Source organism: Pagrus pagrus (genome assembly GCF_965226575.1).
Source record: "Pagrus pagrus genome assembly, chromosome: 19".
Classification (NCBI taxonomy): domain Eukaryota; kingdom Metazoa; phylum Chordata; class Actinopteri; order Spariformes; family Sparidae; genus Pagrus; species Pagrus pagrus.
Window position 1 is genome coordinate 2,270,686 of NC_140203.1, and position 17,307 is coordinate 2,287,992.

A 17,307-nucleotide genomic window follows, 5' to 3' on the forward strand; every position below is an offset into this window, starting at 1 on the left:
TATCAAAGTTTATTATTATTAAAGTCTCTCCTGACTTAACAACTCACTAAACTGAGTGATTTTTAAAGGGAGTCTGGTGACTTTCTCCACAGGATTCAAAGAAGTTGTATTTATTGGTTACTGTTTACTGTATTTGTGTAATTTTAAATATTTACTGTTAATTGAATGTTGTCTTCTTTGTTAGATTGAATGAGTGAAATGTGAAGCAGGCTGTGACGATCTCACGTGCTGTTGCAGACTTTGGTCACAAGCTGGTAGTATTGAGCAGTGTTATTGAGTCATTAAGTGCATTCTGGTCTTTTCTTCCTGTTTAAACAGCCTGGAGTTTTGCTGTGTGGACAGTGCTGTGACATGTGTCTGTAAATACAACCACATCCTGTGAAATACTCTGGTACAAACACTTAAAAGACGTAATCTGTTCATATTTCAAAGTCTTGGGGCGCCTGACTCTCCTCCTCTTATTTAGTGTTTCCTTCCTTATTCGTTCAGTCAGCATCAAGTGTCAAACATCATTTGATTCAGGAGAAGCTGAAGTTTCCGTCTGACTCACTTCAAGTCTCAGGTTTACATTTGTTTTCTCTTTTCTCAGATGAATTTACCAGAAATGAAAAAAAAAAAATGCCAGTCGAAATTTGCCATCTGAAGTCCCGGTGGTCAGAGGAAACACATATCAACGGGGGAACAGTATTTGACACAACACCAGACACCTACAATCCCAATCGTCAGATGTTAGCTAAGTACTTTTCTGTAAAACCACAGATGATTTACAATTTGAGGTTCAGTTTTCTTTTCCTCTCCCTTCTATTTCTCTCACTGAGCTGATGCTCTGGATACATTTAGGCACAAAAACAACCTGGTGAGGGTCAGAAAAACATCTTGGTTTGGCTGAAAACAGTCCTCCGTAAAAATACAGAGTGGTGTCACACTTACAAATGTTGAAACGGAGCAAATCCACTTCACTTCAACTTCTGATGTGGAGGTCAGCTAATAAACCTGTGATGTGAAAATGACATGACACGTTTGTACAAATGTCAGTATGGTACACAGAAGAAGAAGAAGAAGAGGAAGCAGAAGATGAAAATGAAGAAGAAGAAGAAAATGAAGACGAAGAAGAAGAGTTTCCACATTTCTCCCAGTTGTTCCTTTGTTACCTGGGGATAGTGACCGGGGAAAACAGTGCCTCTTCCTGTTTTGGTTGCAGGATGACAAGTTAAAGCAGAAAAGTCAGTTTAGTTTCTACATGAACACGAACAGGTTTCCAGTCAGTGTGGAATAAAAGAAGAGCTGAGAACAAAACAGCTGTTGTTCTCAGGCTCTGCTGTGTTTCTGTACAAACATTTATTTTGTGTTTGAAGAGGTTAAATTTGAACCATTTCACGACCTGCTGTCTTATAAGCTCCGCAGTGAAGAGCTGATATATGTGGCAGTCAGAGTTACAGGTATGTAATGAAATATCCACACTAACAATGAGCTTTGTGAAGTCCTTCTTTTGTTCTTCACGTTTTCACCTCTCAGTGCTTCTCCGTCTGTCACAGAAATTATTCATAATTTTCAATCAGCCATTCGTCTCTGTTTAACAGTAATTGAATTTTGATACGGGGCAATTATTCACCATTTAAGGTTATTTGCATTAATTTGAAATATTAATGGGTTCTTTTGGGTGAGAGAAGAGATGAGTATTTGGTCACAGAGGAGCTCCACCACTCCAGGCAAATATCCACTGACATTACCCAGCATCCTCTGCTCCGGCAGGTCGAAAGAAGTGAGTCCACGGATGTTTCTCATCTAACCTGAATCTAACCACCATTTCCTCATTTGATCTCCTGTGTGTTTCCTCCTCACGCTGACTTCCTCTCGGTTGGCTGAGAGATGCTAAAACTTAAAAACATCTGCAGCTCAAATTCACAGGTTTTTAAGCATCATGCTAGCATCATGGCCCAATGTTCAACCCAAACAGAATAAATAAGTTAGGTTGAGGCACAAAAAACACTTTGTTAGGGTTTGGAGAAGATCAGGTTTTGTCTTAAAATACCTGCTTATTTCAATACATACACGGCTAAGAAATTGCTCGGATGTCTCATCAGAAATATCCGGTTTAGTTGCCTCTAAGACACCTGCCTTCTTAAAAATGTCCAGTTTATGGCTGCAAATTGTGCCAGTACCTCATCAAAAATGTCCATGTGTTTTGCTGCTACTAACACGGCTGAAAAATGTCCAGTTGTCTCGTTAAAAATACTCGGTTTTGTCACCACAAGCACGACTAGAAAATGTTCCGACATCTCAATAAATATATCCGGTTTTCTGGCTGAAGCTCGACCAGCTGGAAAATGTCCCTATGTCCTGTTAAAAATATCCAGCTTTCGACTCCAAATTGTGCCAACATCTCATCGAAAATATCTGGTTGTGTTGACACAAACAGCTGGAAAACATCCTGACGTCTGTCGCCACAAACACGATGGAAAAAATTCCCCAAACTTCTTGTTAAAAATATCCAGTTTTCTGGCTGCAAATTGTTCTGATGTCTTGTCAGAAATATTCAGTCTTGTTGCCAGTTTCACAGCTGGATATTCTCCAGACTTCTTCTTAAAAATATCCAGTTCTTGGCCGCAAATTGCGACAATATCGCGTTGTACAAATCCAGTTTTGCTGCTACTGACACGGCTAGAATATGTCCTGAAATCTCATCAAAAACATCCTGTTTTGTTGCCACGAACACGGCTGGAAAATCTCCCGACATCTTGTTGTTAAAAATAAACACTGGTTTCACGCTTATTGCCAACATTTATTCTGCAGATTGGGTGGAACCACTTCACAATGCAACATGTCTTCTTTGTAGGGTCCATGTTGTTTCCACATCACGACTTACAGGCTCCTGAACACACCGTGGTGGGAAGAACGACTTCCCAACTCAGGAAATGTGAAGATCTGAGGACCATGTGAATGCAGTATACTGTAAGTACAGCTTCACAGAGCTGCTGGCGTGGCTGCAGACAATCTTTTTTTTTTTCAATTTCCCTCCAGGTACCAGATGATAATAGGCAATCCTGTGGTGTTACATTTTCCCCTCAAATTTCAAGTATAATGAGATTTTGGGGCTGGACACGGGGAGGTCAGAGCGGCTGTGAGGCTGTGAGATAAGAACAGATTCGTCAGAGAGAAGTCGGTTTCGGTCTGGAATAACGCTCAGAGTGTCAGACGTTTCAGCCCAGATTGATTTGACACCCCGATAAGATATTCAGGAGGAGGACGGCCAGCTCATGAAATTTGCAGATCCTGATTGAATTTAGGATATTTTCATAAAGGCCATGTGCAGTGTGTGCGTGTGTGTGTGCGTGCGTGCAGGCTGTTGTTGGCTCAGATCGGGGGGTGGTGCTGGTGCTGGTGCTGGTGCTGGTGGTGGGGGGTCAGATGTCTTTCTCAGCTGTTCCCCTCCTCTCTTACGGGATTTGAGAGAGGAGGGGGCGACTCCTCCACCCATCAGTGTAGGTGCTCTCTTACATCAAGCAGACAGATATTGGATCTTTCTCTTGTCTTACACGCCTCTCTGTCTGGTCACGCTTGACTGTCCTCAGCCTTTGTGCATTTTGACAGACCTCAAAGGCTTCGAGGAGTCCAGGTTCCCCCCCAAAACACCACCCACCTGCCCACCACCACCACCACCACCACCACCACCAACACCTCCATCACTGACAATTCTGAATAAGTCAATAAGTGGTGAGTTATGACATTTGTTCAGTTATGATTCTGTAAAATGTTTTTTTCCCAACATGAAGATTTAAATTCTGTTTTTAAGGCATTTTCTGTTGGAAAATAGTGAATCCTTTATTGGTTGGAAGCACTTTACAGTAAGATACACAAAAATGTGAGCGAATCAGGAACGACTTGATATTTAATGAATCGTTAATGAATAATTCCTCAACAACTGTGATTTCAGGACTAGATGTTACTGCAGAACAGACTGGGAGATACAACATTAATGAGTCATTAGGTAAAGATTACATCATAAATATGTGTGAATCAACATACTGACATAACTGTGAACCACCCAGTGAGCGTCACGAACATTATATACAAACTAGAATCTTTCTCAGTGTAACGAACACGATGACGCGACACTGATGAGTTTCTTTTCTTTCGGCGTGGCAGAAATACGCTGCCGTATGTTAAAGCTCCCAAATTCTCAGGAAAAAAATCACTCTTCATCCCTGATGCTGCATTTCTTCTGAGATCCTACCATCAAGTATTTAGTGCGGGACTTTGTGAAGTCAGAACGATTCATTTTCATGTCCTGAATCTGCCAGAATCCACCTCGAGAAAATGAAGAAATCCCGCTGACTTCACAGACTGAACGACGTCGGCTGATATGCAGATCAGGGCCGAAGCGGATACTTTCCCCTCCTTTAACTTCTCCGTTTTAATGTATCACCTTGAGCTCCACAGGGCATCCTCCCAGGAGTCCCTTTGTCTATGAATGCTAATGGGATCTCTCTATGTTAATAATAAATAGCTGCTGATAAAATAATAAATTTCTAATGTCCCTCTCAGACCTTTTTCTCTCCTCCTCCGTCTCAGATTAGTTTATCAGGGCTTCGCCGCCCCAAACACTTTGGGCTTAATTATTTAAAATGCCTGAAAAATTCATACCCTTCTTTTTTTGGGTGCAAAAGCCATCGTTCAGCCTGTGAAAATTTGGAAAAAAGAGGCGTAGAGGGGATGAAATATTCAGCAGCACGCAGGCCCTTCAATTGTTTTTCAGATGCATGAATGTTAAAAAACACATGCAGAGTGAAATGAGCATTTTAAGGCGGAATAATTCCTACAGCAATATAATACAGCACTGTCAATTATTTAGAGCTAAATCTCCCCACCGACACATTTATGTTTAATCACATTCAGGGAATTTGGATACAATCACTTGGCTATCATTTGTTTTGTTTTTTTTCACCCTGAAGCATTGCAATTAAGTGTAAGAAATAAAAGTTAGAGGATATTTTATGCTGACAAATAAAAAAATAATTAAATTTAAAAAATTCTCTCCTTCGGGGAGTCGAGTCCAGAGCTCCAGTTTGTTGCTCGCAGGCCTCCAGCTCCTTGACTGCACTGTTAGCAAACACCAGGTAAACTCTCACTGTAGACTACGGTGATTGCGCTTTTGCAATGCATGATGGGTAATTATGTAGCTTTAGATGGGCATTCTGAAGCGACCATAAAAAAGTTAAAATGGTACAATGAAATTCTGTAAGTAGGGTACAGCACTGTACGGTACGGTACGTTAGCGATAAAATATTGTAGTTTTACAGCATGGTACACATGCTAAAAGGCTAACAGCATGCTAACATGCAAACAGGATTGCAAGTGGTCCAACAAGGTAGACAGGTCAAAAGGCTAACAGACCTACAAGTGGGTTAACAAGGTGCACATGCTAACAACAGGCTAATATGTTAACAGGCTAACAACAGGCTAATAGGATATAGACCTAGAAGAGGTCCAACAAGGTACACATGCCAATGGGCTAACATGCTTACAGACTTACACGCTAACAACATGATAACAGGCTTACAAGTGGTCCAACAAGGTACCCATGCTAACAAGCTGACATACTTACATGCTAACAACATGGTAACCGGCTTATAAGAGGTCCATATTGCTTACAAGCAATATGGTTGGTTTAAATGAAAACACTGTACATTACTGTAACATTCCTGTCATTTTACTGTAAATGTGCATATTTACAATAACTAAATATGCTAATTACAGAATGACAATGTATTAATGTAATAATGTGTAACTTTTTACATCAAAATACTGTATTTTTACAGTAAAACTGTGTCTGACTTACTTTAGAAACACAATACATTCCTGTGATTTTCATCTATCCTGCTGTAAAGTAATCACAGTATTGATAAACTCTGACTTTACTGTAAAGTGACAGTAATCATTTTCCCAGTGTGGTCAGACACTGAGCTGCGGCGCTGCCTCCGTCCCCGCTGGTTCGTCTCCCATCAATGTTTAACAGACAACCAAACATTAAAGAAAAGACGTTTCCATTCTCATCTGTAATTTAAGCGTTCCTCTGTGTTACATCCTATCCCCGGTATCGCTCTGCGCTACACAACTGCTTTTGTTTGCTGGCTGTCATTGTGCTGTATTATTTAGAGGCAGAACAAACAGAAAGCGCTCGCTGTCTTCTTCTCTTCTTCCTAATTCGTTTGAACGCTGGCTCCTCGGGCCTGTCAGTGTAGCTACCACAGGGATCAATTTCACCACAGCAAACCCACTGGATCAGATCAGGTGGGACGCACGCACTCTTAAAAACGCCCACGCTGTCTCCGGCGGTACTCTGAGGAGCAGGGTGACGACATCTTCGGGGGGATTTCTTCACACCGAGACGAGATGATTCAGAAAAAAAAAACTTCTCTCTTCTCAAAACTTTCTTATTAACTTTTAGGGAGGAGAGGGGAGCAGCTTTAATAACAGTCTGAAAATCTGTCATGTAATTGAAAAGAGCATAGATGGTGATGAGAGTTGAATGATGGGCTTGGAGACGTATTTGAGTCTCAAATTAATTTAAATTGCTGCATGACATGCCCAGAGGTTCTGGGTCAGTTTTTTTTTTATTTCCCTCGTTTCATCTCGTCGTCTGTCCTTGTTTTTAACCTGATACTTAAATAAAGAATACGGAAATAAGACAGAGAAGATCTAAAGATGAATCTTGATTCATCAATTAGCCTGTACCAAACGTGCTTTCTGGGTTTCACCTTCTGACCAAACAATCAATCAACAAATAAAACAGCAGATAAATTGCTAGTAACAATAATTATTTGTTGCAGCCCTAAACTGGAGACTAACCTATCAGATTTAACTGTCGAGTGCTGCAGGATTGTGTCCAAAAACCAGTAAGTGAATTAGCATTTTTTGCACTCTAATTTGCTCATCTCGAAGTCTGTTCACTGTTGTTTTCCCCCAAAAAACGCCGATTTGTTCCCGTACTGGACTCTGTAGGCATCCAGAGAGAAACATCTCCATCAAACGTGGATTATTCACCTTCCCAGCGAGGCGGCGTGACGGCTCGGTCAAGCTTTAAAATGTTAAAAACAAGAAGATGGACGATGCGACATTTGAGTTTTGAGTGAGCTGAACATTACTTGTTTTAAAAAAAAGCACAAATATGAGTAAAATGAAATTCAAGCCTTCCTGTGATGATGATGATGATGATGATGATGATGATGATGATGATGATGATGAAAGCGTTCGTTGTGTTGAAAGCAGACAGATTATTAAAACATTTATTAACCAGCTTCATGCAGTAAATTATTCATCTGGACGGCTCATTTTAAAAAATCATGTCTGGTACATCGCTGATATTATTACTATATTTATAGTTTTATATTAGCATCATAGCATGAATTATTAAGGCCGTCATAAAGAGCTTGTGTTGATCGACTGTGATGCTCAGATTTTTTTTCATCTTGGACTGAAAGTGATCGATCGAGTGTTGATGTTTATTAATGGATTCACTCACTGAGTATCGGCTCTGATGTGAACCACATTTACACACAGTGTTTTAGCTGTTAGCTGCTAAATATACGTCGATGTGAATCATTTTGCTCTTCATATTCGCAGTTTGCACTCTAGCGCCATCCTCAGGTCAATAAGTAATCTATGTTTGTTTTGTTTATGACAGAAAAAACAACTCAATAAAATGTACAACCTTCCCATCATGTTCAGTGCTACACAGCAAATGTTAGCATGCTATCACGCTAAGCTAAGATGGTGAACATGGTTGCCATCACTCAAAAAAACCAAAAAAGTTAAAAACGTTATTTACGCCCTCGATGTGCGATCAGGCTCGTGCAGCCACTCCAGACGGGGTGCGTGCTAACGCTTTTAGCTCAGCAGCTGCAGTGAAGGGTGTAAATAACGTCTTTTCAGATCAATTTGAGATCTCAGGGCTTCTGGAGACTCGGATTACGCCGGACGAGCTGCATGGAGCCATTTTATTTTTTTCTTTCAGTTGTTTGTTACGTTTTAATGCTGCAACTCTGTTTCACTGTGAAGCTCCAGAAATGTTTTGTGGACTACGAGACTTCACCTGACTTTACTTCAGCATGGAGGGAGGAGATGATGACTGAGTTTTACTTTTTTGGGTGAACTGCTCCTTTAAATCTAAAGAAATGGCTTTACACTTACAAAATAGATCCTACTCATGTATACATGCATATACTATTTGTATTTGTTTACAATGTAAACAGTTTGCTTGTATGTCGACACTGTATGTTGCTGTTCATTGTGATATAGAGACGTATTTAAACATGTTTGTTTCCAGCTGTGTTGTCCTCGTTTTTATATTTTTATTTCTTCCTCCTGTAAATTCTTCTTGAACTGTAGCACTCAAATTGCTTGTATCTGATAATTAAAATACTTCAGAGTTATACACATATGTTAAAACTCTTATAATGTGGAGATGTTGGGCAGCAGAGATCTGCAGGTGGAGGACAGGAACTGGAACAGAGACACACACTGAGGGCAGAATATGAGAAAATACAATATGTTTTAAACATTAAGTGTATGCAGTGCTGACGATGAGTTGTGGGGACTGTCTCTCACGCACACACACACACACACACACACACACACACACACACACACACACACACACACACAGACTGGTTATAATCCCTACAGGCCCCGGGGCCTTGCTCTCAGGTCCCTCAACTGGGTGACAACAAACCTGCCTCTCTGATTTATGGAAATGCAGATGGAGTTTTTATTATTACGCCTCCACACACACACACACACACACACACACACACACACTTCTTGGTTCAACTGAAGTGAGGACAAAGGAGGTCAAACACTGTAAGAAATGTGTCAACTCTGCAGCGAAAATGGTGATTAGATCATGGGCTCAGTGTGTGTGTGTGTGTGTGTGTGTGTGTGTGTGTGTGTGTGAGAGAGAGAGAGAGAGAGAGAGAGAGAGTGTGTGTGTGTGTGTGTGTGTGCATAAAGACATCTTGATATTTAATTGCAGTAATTAACATCTTTAAGGAGACAATAAATTATACAGTATTTCAGGTCAGTGTGCGGCTGCGAGTGAATATTTGTGTCTGTGGGTTTTCTGCAGTGATGGAAGAAGAATTTAGATCCTTTATTAAAGTAAAAGTACAGAAGTATTACCTGCAAAATGTACCTGAAGTATTAAAATGCACCCTGAGACTGATATATCATTATATATAACGTTTTAATACTAATGCATCAATGTGTAAGCAGCATTTTACATTTTCTCCAACTCTCCTGCTCACATCCTGTCCCCCCCCCGTGTCCTTAAATTTAATGAAACTTCTTACGATATGTGAAATTAATGTCCACATTACTTTTATATGTATGATACAATCCAAGCAGGGAAGTCTTCCAGATCATTTCAGGTTGTATTTTAAAACTAATTCACAGATTCTCTCAACAAGACAGTCACCTAAATCTTCACCCTACAAGCAGATCACTGATGCTACTCTACCTGTGTGGCTCAGGAGAAGGAGCTAGTTTAGACTACTAGCTCAGGCTCCAGTTAGGTTTAAGCACAAAAAAGGGTTAGAATAGGTATCTGCTTTGTTGTCACAAATACAGCTGCAGATGGACCGACCTGCCGGCAAAATTATCTGATTTCTGTCGTCATAAACGACTTAAAAATATCCAGTGGTGTGACGTCAACAAATGTTGAAACATCGCAGTCCCTCGTCAGAAACATCCACCGTCTCCTGCACCTCTCGACATGAAAGCCAGTTAATAAAACGTGATACGACACGTTTATGGAAATAAAGAAAATAAAATGTGACTCTGGTGACCGGGCTGAAGGATGTGTCTTTATTTACTTCTACCTTAATAACACACACACATTCACAGTTATGCCTGTTTTGACTCTGGGATGGTTTGTGAAGCTCTCACCGGCCTGGCAGCTAGATGCTCGGCCTCGTCCTCGCTGCAGCAGCATCCCCATTTCCTGTCATCTCTCTAAGCTGTCCTTTCAATAAAGCCATGAAAAGGACAAAAAACACATCTTGTCCCTGTAAAGTCCCTCTCCTCTCCCTGAACTTGTCTTCGTTAACTGAACGGCTGTGCTCGCTAGCTAACGGCAACTGCACTCAGCAGCAGTTAATCTATGACGTAACTTACCTGAGCAACAAATAATAATATCTGTCCATCAGAAAACTCTGTAAGCCGCCAAGAGAGTTGGGACAGTTTCACCAAAATCAGTGAATGAGGTGAAGATGAAGGTCAGAGAAGAAGATAAACTACCGTTGCTGAGATCACTCTTGTGCTCCAGCTTCCTCTCAGTAAAGACTTACAAAAATACTCAGTGACAGAATTAGAGAATCACTTCAAGCCCGAGAACAACAAACAAAACACAACAAAACACAACAAAACAACAGCTCGTCGTCAGCATACAAACTCTTTGTGGCACTTCTCATATCGGCTGCAAGAATCTGGACTCCAGCGAGCAGAATATAATTTACAACTGAGCCTGTCAGTGTTCAGATGTGCGAAACATCCAAACGAGATCATGTGAGCGTCTGAATATTCAAAACCATCCCCCAAAAATCGTCTTGTCAGAGGAAGAGACGGGGAACGGAGGGGCGGGAGGAGGTAAAGGTGCAAAATACTGGTCTGTTTTCATTATCAGGGAACATAATCCTCTTTGGACGGACGATACTCGCCGTCAGTCTTTGAGGAGGAGGAGGAGGAGGAGGAACAAAGGGAGGGAAGTGAGGAAAACCATATGAAGGATGAAGGTAGAAGCAGAAGGAAGAGCAGGCCTTCGTTTGTTCGCGGATAAAAACACCTCGTTCATCCGCTGCCAGCTCCTCAACACTCAGATATAAGAGCTCTCGCCTCCATCTCCTCCTTCTCTCTCTCTCTCATTCTCCCCTCCTCCTTTTTCAAGCTCTTATCCTTCCTTCATTTCTCACTTCAATTTCTTTTCTCCCTCCTCCTCGTCCTCTCTCTGGAGTGCTCTTTATCCCCCAGTCCTCGGTATCCTCCCACACCCTCCCTCCCTGCCTCCCTCCCTCTCATCTCACCCCCACATCCCCACCCCTCAGCGTTTAGTGATTAATGCGAGTTTTAATTGTCATGCTCACTTTTATGCTCATTAAAGTGTATTATGCAGCAGTTAGGGTATTAAAGTTCAGCGAGAAATTTCATGCATACTGATGAGAATGCAAATGAGCCCAGCGTGAAAGGGTAGTATGGTTTGTGTTGTGTGTGTGTGTGTGTGTGTGTGTGTGTGTGTGTGTGTCTGATTATCCCCAGGAGTGAGCCAGAGTGTCATTATCACCCGTGCTAGCCATCGTAGCCGAGCAGAGAGAGTCCGTCCATAGAAATCATGTTAATGGGAGTCTTACAGCGTTTCTTTGTGCCTGAATACCTGAATAGTATTTAACATATGATGCTGTGTGTTGCAGGAAATGCTGCATGGGCTTTAATCGGCGAGGTACGATCGATTCCACGTGCACGTCGCCTGAAGCCACGTACATACAAAACAAATCTGCAGGAGCTGAACTGAGGGGTTTTAGTGATGTCTGCTGTGAGACTTACAGACGTTTTGGTGTTAGCGAGGTTTAAACGCAGCTTGAATACAGCGACTGTTTGAGTTCAGCTTTAAGATTTAACCAGAAGCTAACAACGAACTGGGGAATTAGTAAATGTTTCCTGGTGCGTTCACTGACTAACGCTGAGTTCACACATGCTGCAGGATTTAGCGGCGGTACAACACACCGAGGAGAAAAGAAGGAAGGGTCGTTACGTCACTGAATCTCGCTCTGGTTCCAGACTGTGGTGACAGCTGTATTGAAGTCTATGGGAGATGATGGAGAAACACACTAAAACCCAACGTCTCTACGACGCATGACTTCTGATGAGGAGAAGCATCCAGAGAGCAAAACTTCAGAGAGTCGGTTAACGATTTCATTTCCCCAATTGATCGGCAGGGCTGACGATATCGTGACCAGTTACACTGTGAACAGGAGATTCTCCCAAACGACATCCAGGGACAAACATTGAGTAGTCGGGGGTAACACGTTGCAGTAATATATTTCTTTTAGCGGTAACAGAGTAATATAACACGTTACTAATAGTATATATACAGAGGAGTTACTTCATTTCTGACTGTATGTTTTTGTCTCGTGAGTTCAGAGCGCAGATTTACGCGGTCACACCTTCAGGCGCTTTTAGCTTTCGCAGCTACAGTGAAGACTTCAGCTTTAAAAAAACAATGTAAATAACATCTTTTTAAATCAGTTTGCGTCCTCGGGGCTTCTGGAGACGTGGCTGCATGGAGACATTTCTTAGATTTTATTTTTTTGTTCTGTTGGCTGTTTTGCTGTGAAGCTCCAGAAATGTTTTGTGGGCTACGAAACTTCTCCCGACTTTCCTCCAGCAGCTTAGTTAAAATACAAACCGTCTTTTCTTCCACGCGATCATTTGTTTGACACAGTAACACTTGTGGTGTTTTGTCAGCGTCCCAGCAGCCTCAGCCGAAGACGTTTGATATCTCCTTTTGATCAGCGCCGGGGGAACATTTCAGACATTATTTTAAACAGTTTTATTCTCGCATAAACACACTGTTTGTCACTGTAATGAGCTTATCTGTCTCTTCTTTCCTTCCCGTGTTTTTCCCAGTCACAGTACCACCTGCTGCTCCTGCAGGACAGTTATCAGCAGCCTCATTTCAGCACACTCGCTCCATGCTGTGTAAATGATTTAGGCTCCCTGGTTGAAAATCTTTACTATTGTCTCATTTCACCCTGCAGACAGCGCAGTTGAAGCGCAGTAATGACTGAGCCTATTCACTCAGCATGGCGGTAACAGCAGGTGGGCCGAGAAAGGAAGACGGCGGCATGTGACACACTGACTTAAATAAGATGCCATCTGACAACTGAGGGTTTATTCATATCTCAGGCTTCTCTCTTTTCGTTGTATTACATTTAAATTTCAGATGCTCATTATGTTAATAAGGTGCTTATATTTTCTTCTCTGACACCACAAACATTTCATCAAGACACCTCATTTATTGAACCACGCCGCTTGCTGTCTTTTCACGGTTTAACCATGCTGCCGGCGTGGCTGTACGCCAGGCTGTCCGTCGGGTGGTCGACTCTATGGCAACGTCGGCGCGTGAAGCTCCAACCAAAAGACGAGCGGGAACTCCATTTTAATGAGCTGATGGTTTGGTTTAACCATGAAGTAAACCATAAAAAGTTAAGTTTATCAAACATTTATGCACCAAGCAGGCAGTTCTCAGCGGACTGAATGTGCTCCATCTTTGGGTTCACTAGTTCTACTTAAAATCTATGTTCTGTACTCGAGAAAGTAAATGTACTTAGTTACTTTCCTGTCTGGCCCCTCAGTGACAGCTGAGCAGCTGCTTCGACGTGAGAACTGTGTGGTTCTGAGGCCCGGTCCATCTGACTCACATCCGTCGAGCAGAGTCCCACCACATTCACCGCCCAACATGCATTTCGGTTTTAACCGTCGACGTCACAGTTTTTCAATTTAGCTTCCCCTCGGGCTGTGAAACACCAGCGAGACCAGATTAGCCCCTCTTTTCTCGAAGCTCCATTAATCAATATTTCTCATATTAACACTAAATTAAACAACTCTGCGTAATGTGAAAGAACCCACAGAGAATCAGCACCCGGCTCCGCAGCTCCACTTTTTGAGCCACTTTAGCCTCATTTACTGAAAAGTTCAGTCTCAACCTGGTTTCCTGCAGCAGGTAGCTCTAAAAACTACCTGCCCAGACACAGTTAGACTTAGAGCTGGTGGACTAAGTGGAGCAGCTAAAGATACAGATAGAAAAAGTACTCAGATTCAGAATAGAGACACGAGTTTCAGACTTGTTTTTCTGTGACTCTCATGATGCTCAACATAGTAAATACTGTTAATTGCGAGCTAAGTGCTTCGTCACACACAACAGTTCAACCAGAATAACTGTGCAAAATGTTTTCATAGTGAGCCATTGTTGTGATTGTGACGAGTCTCCGCCTGGGACTTCAGGTAGGAGCAATAATCCAGGTGATAAAACAGAAATCCAGCAGTTGGGCCCGAGGGCAACCGGGCAAAAAACAGCAAAACCATTATCACAGTGAACTCTGTCCCGTTGGCCCGAGGTCGTAACGCTCACGTAGAAGCAATCAGGCTCAAAGAAACAATAAAAAGTCTGTTCTACCGAACTAAATACACTTACGCACAGCTGTGAGGTGTTTGTAGTTTACCTGCGTATTTTAATTTTAAAAGATATTTGGTTTTGCTGCTTGTCGTCAAGAAAGTGAGCTACATCACCAACATGGAGCCGACTGGGCTCAGAAAAGGTCGTGAAAAAGATGAAAGTCACAATAAATCTGCTCATATTAACAACTGCAGTTCTGTGACAGGAGAGTTGGTTCTGGTTCAGTTCTGTGAGCTGCTGATATACAGGAGCAGCTCTGCAATGTTTAAGTCAGGAGACGACGTCACTGACGAGACAGAAAGTGCTTCACATGTCCTTAATCCATGTTATATATCAAATTAACTGATCTGATGTGACTTAGAAAACATTTAAAGCTCATTTTTTCTTATTTATAATCTGATAGATGCCACTTCAGACAGAGCCCGGGTGTTTAAAATCAGTTTTAAAGGTGAGATGTTAATGAGAAGAGAAATATCTTTATTGGCTGATTTTTATTTTCTTATTTTTCTGCCTAAACAAACTAAATAATCAAACTCTCTTTGTCTTAATGACTGAATAAACAAAGTGACCATAAAGGACAACACACACAGTTTCAAACTGAAGCGTGATCCTGCTTTTATTTCTCATCGCAAGTTGCGGCCGTCTTCAAACGCACCACATTCCAGCGGACCTTTAAACGTCACACAGGGCGGCGCTGCGTTCACTGCCCCCTCCCCCAAAACCACGAGGCTCCGGTGTTGACAAGGCCGATCACCGCCCCGCATTCAGTCCGGCTTTTCTGCTCCGCCAGCAGGCGAGACAAAGCCGCTCGCTCCCTTCCGAGCGGCCTCGAAGGATGAGATGGTGGCTCCTCCCGACGACCCCCTTCCCAAAAAGCCTTTTCTCTCCGGCCTCACAAAGGATTAGCGGCCGTGCGGGAATTCCGCCCTCCGGTCGTCATGTAGCGCGGAGCTAGCCGGACAGACCCCGCCTTCCCTTCATTTGTCAACAAAGGGGTTTGACAGGCCCGGAGAAGCCCTGCCCCCATGTTTCCATAAAGCACGGCCAGCAGTCGCGCCGCGCTCAGCTCCTTCCCTCCCCCGTCCCCGTTCATATGGTGCGTTGACTTCCTCCGTCGCCGTTCAAGCGGAGCTATCATGGCGGAGCGCGTACAGCAGCCCCCGGCCAAGCGGCTCTGCTGTAGACCGGGCTACCACTCGACGTGTCGGCAAGGCCAGCGGGCCGCGGGGGCTCCGTGCGGCGGCGGCTCGGCGTCCACGCAGGGCGACTCGAGCAAAACCCAGAACCCGGAGTCTCTGCTGGACATCGCGGCGAGGAAAGTCGCGGAGAAGTGGCCGTTTCAGCGGGTCGAGGAGCGCTTCGAGCGGATCCCGGAGCCCGTCCAGAGGCGGATCGTGTACTGGTCGTTCCCGAGGAGCGAGCGGGAGATCTGCATGTACTCGTCGTTCAACACCGGCGGGGAGGAGGTCGGAAGTAGCGGGGAGAGCGGCGACGAGACGCGGCTGCCTTTCCGACGGGGCATCGCTCTGCTGGAGAGCGGCTGCGTGGACAACGTGCTGCAAGTCGGTGAGTGATGCGACCGGGACCGGGACCGGGTTCGGTCCAGACACACAACAAAAAACCCCCAGAATAACACAACAGCACGGACCTGTGTCGGTTTATTATACGTGGAGATAAAGTGACAGGGGCTGACAACAAAGGGTGAAGCGGGCGGACACACAGGGGCGACAATGGGGCTTTAAATCTGCTGGTGCGTGAATGGGAATGTGTGACTGCTGGGGCATTTAAATCCTGTTTTGCTCGGGGGCAGTTTGAATGTGAGATGTGGGGCACAAAGCCCCCCAAAACCCACTAATTACGTTTAAAAAAAAAAGAAAAAAGTCAAGCTGTGGCTTCAACAAAGAGGGATTCCCACATCTCCACACCAGCAGACTTCATGACAAACTTCCACAAAATAAGGGGAAAAAATCACCACATGTGATGTGACACACAAGTCTTTTAAAGATGGTTTTATAACATCAGAAACAGCCTGGAAGTGCCTCACATGTCCTTTAATCCACATTATATATAAAGTTAGCTGATCTGATGCGACTTAGAAAAACATTTAAAGCTCGTTTTTCTCATTTATAATCTGCTTTTGAGCTTTTAAAATCAATTTTAAAGGAGCGCTCTGTAGTTAAATGTTAATCAGAAGAGAAAGATGACTGAATAAACTGAATAAACAGAAATGTATACTGTTTAACTGTCTATATGTGGCGGACCCTGCCACCTTTCTAGCTTCAGACAGTGTTCTGGGACCTTATTTTCCTCTGATAGCAGCTTGTTTATTCATTTATGGAAAAAATACATTAATATTGTAAATATTAAAATTCTGAGTTTGAATTTCATCTCCAAAACTACACAGTGACCCTTTTTTTTCATAATAAATCAGGGTAATGTGAGTTCAGTCACCTGAAAGTGCTTCACAGTTCCCTAATCCTCCATGATATGTGGCATTAATTGATCTGATGTGACTTGAAGAGGAATGAAACTGTGTTGTCCTTTAAGATCAGCTTGTTTATTCAGTTTATTCAGTCATGAAAACAAAGAGAGTTTGATTATTTAGTTTGTCAGTGAAGATCTTTCTCTTCTCATTAACGTTTCTTCCTCAAAACTACGTAGTGTACCTTTTTAATATGGTTTTATAGCATCAGAAAACACCTGGAAGTGCCTCACATGTCCTTAATCCCTATAATATATCAAATTAAATGATCTGATGTGACTTAGAAAAGCATTTAAAGGCAGCTAAGCTCATTTTTCTTCTTCAAAAATCACAATTTCTTGCCGGCCACCACTAAAAACTGAGCCCGGCCTTTTAAAATCAGTTCTTACATGATTACATAAAGCGTATTGAGTAATAAGGGAAGTGTTCGGTGTTGGGTTGGGTCTCAACTGACACACATTACATCTGAATGAGCTGTTCTGCGTGGCACAGTCGGGATGTTGTTGGACGGTGTTTGCACAGCGCGTCGTGTCTTTGTCGGCGTGGTTTCATCAGCAAACAGACGAAGATAAACTACCGCGTTGGGAGGAAGTCCATCCTC

The 17,307-nt window shown here is 42.9% G+C and overlaps 1 protein-coding gene across 1 annotated transcript in view; it reads left to right on the top strand.

Annotated features, from left to right (window-relative positions):
- The first annotated feature begins 14,812 nt into the window (after positions 1-14,812).
- The window catches only part of LOC311275472 (zinc finger SWIM domain-containing protein 6-like), a 42,485-nt gene continuing 39,990 nt past the window's right edge, over positions 14,813-17,307 (top strand). Inside the window, exon 1 of the mRNA XM_084384058.1 lies at positions 14,813-15,790. Coding sequence (XP_084240184.1) covers positions 15,361-15,790 — 430 coding nt within the window. The 5' untranslated portion in view covers positions 14,813-15,360. The remainder of the gene's footprint in view (positions 15,791-17,307) is intronic.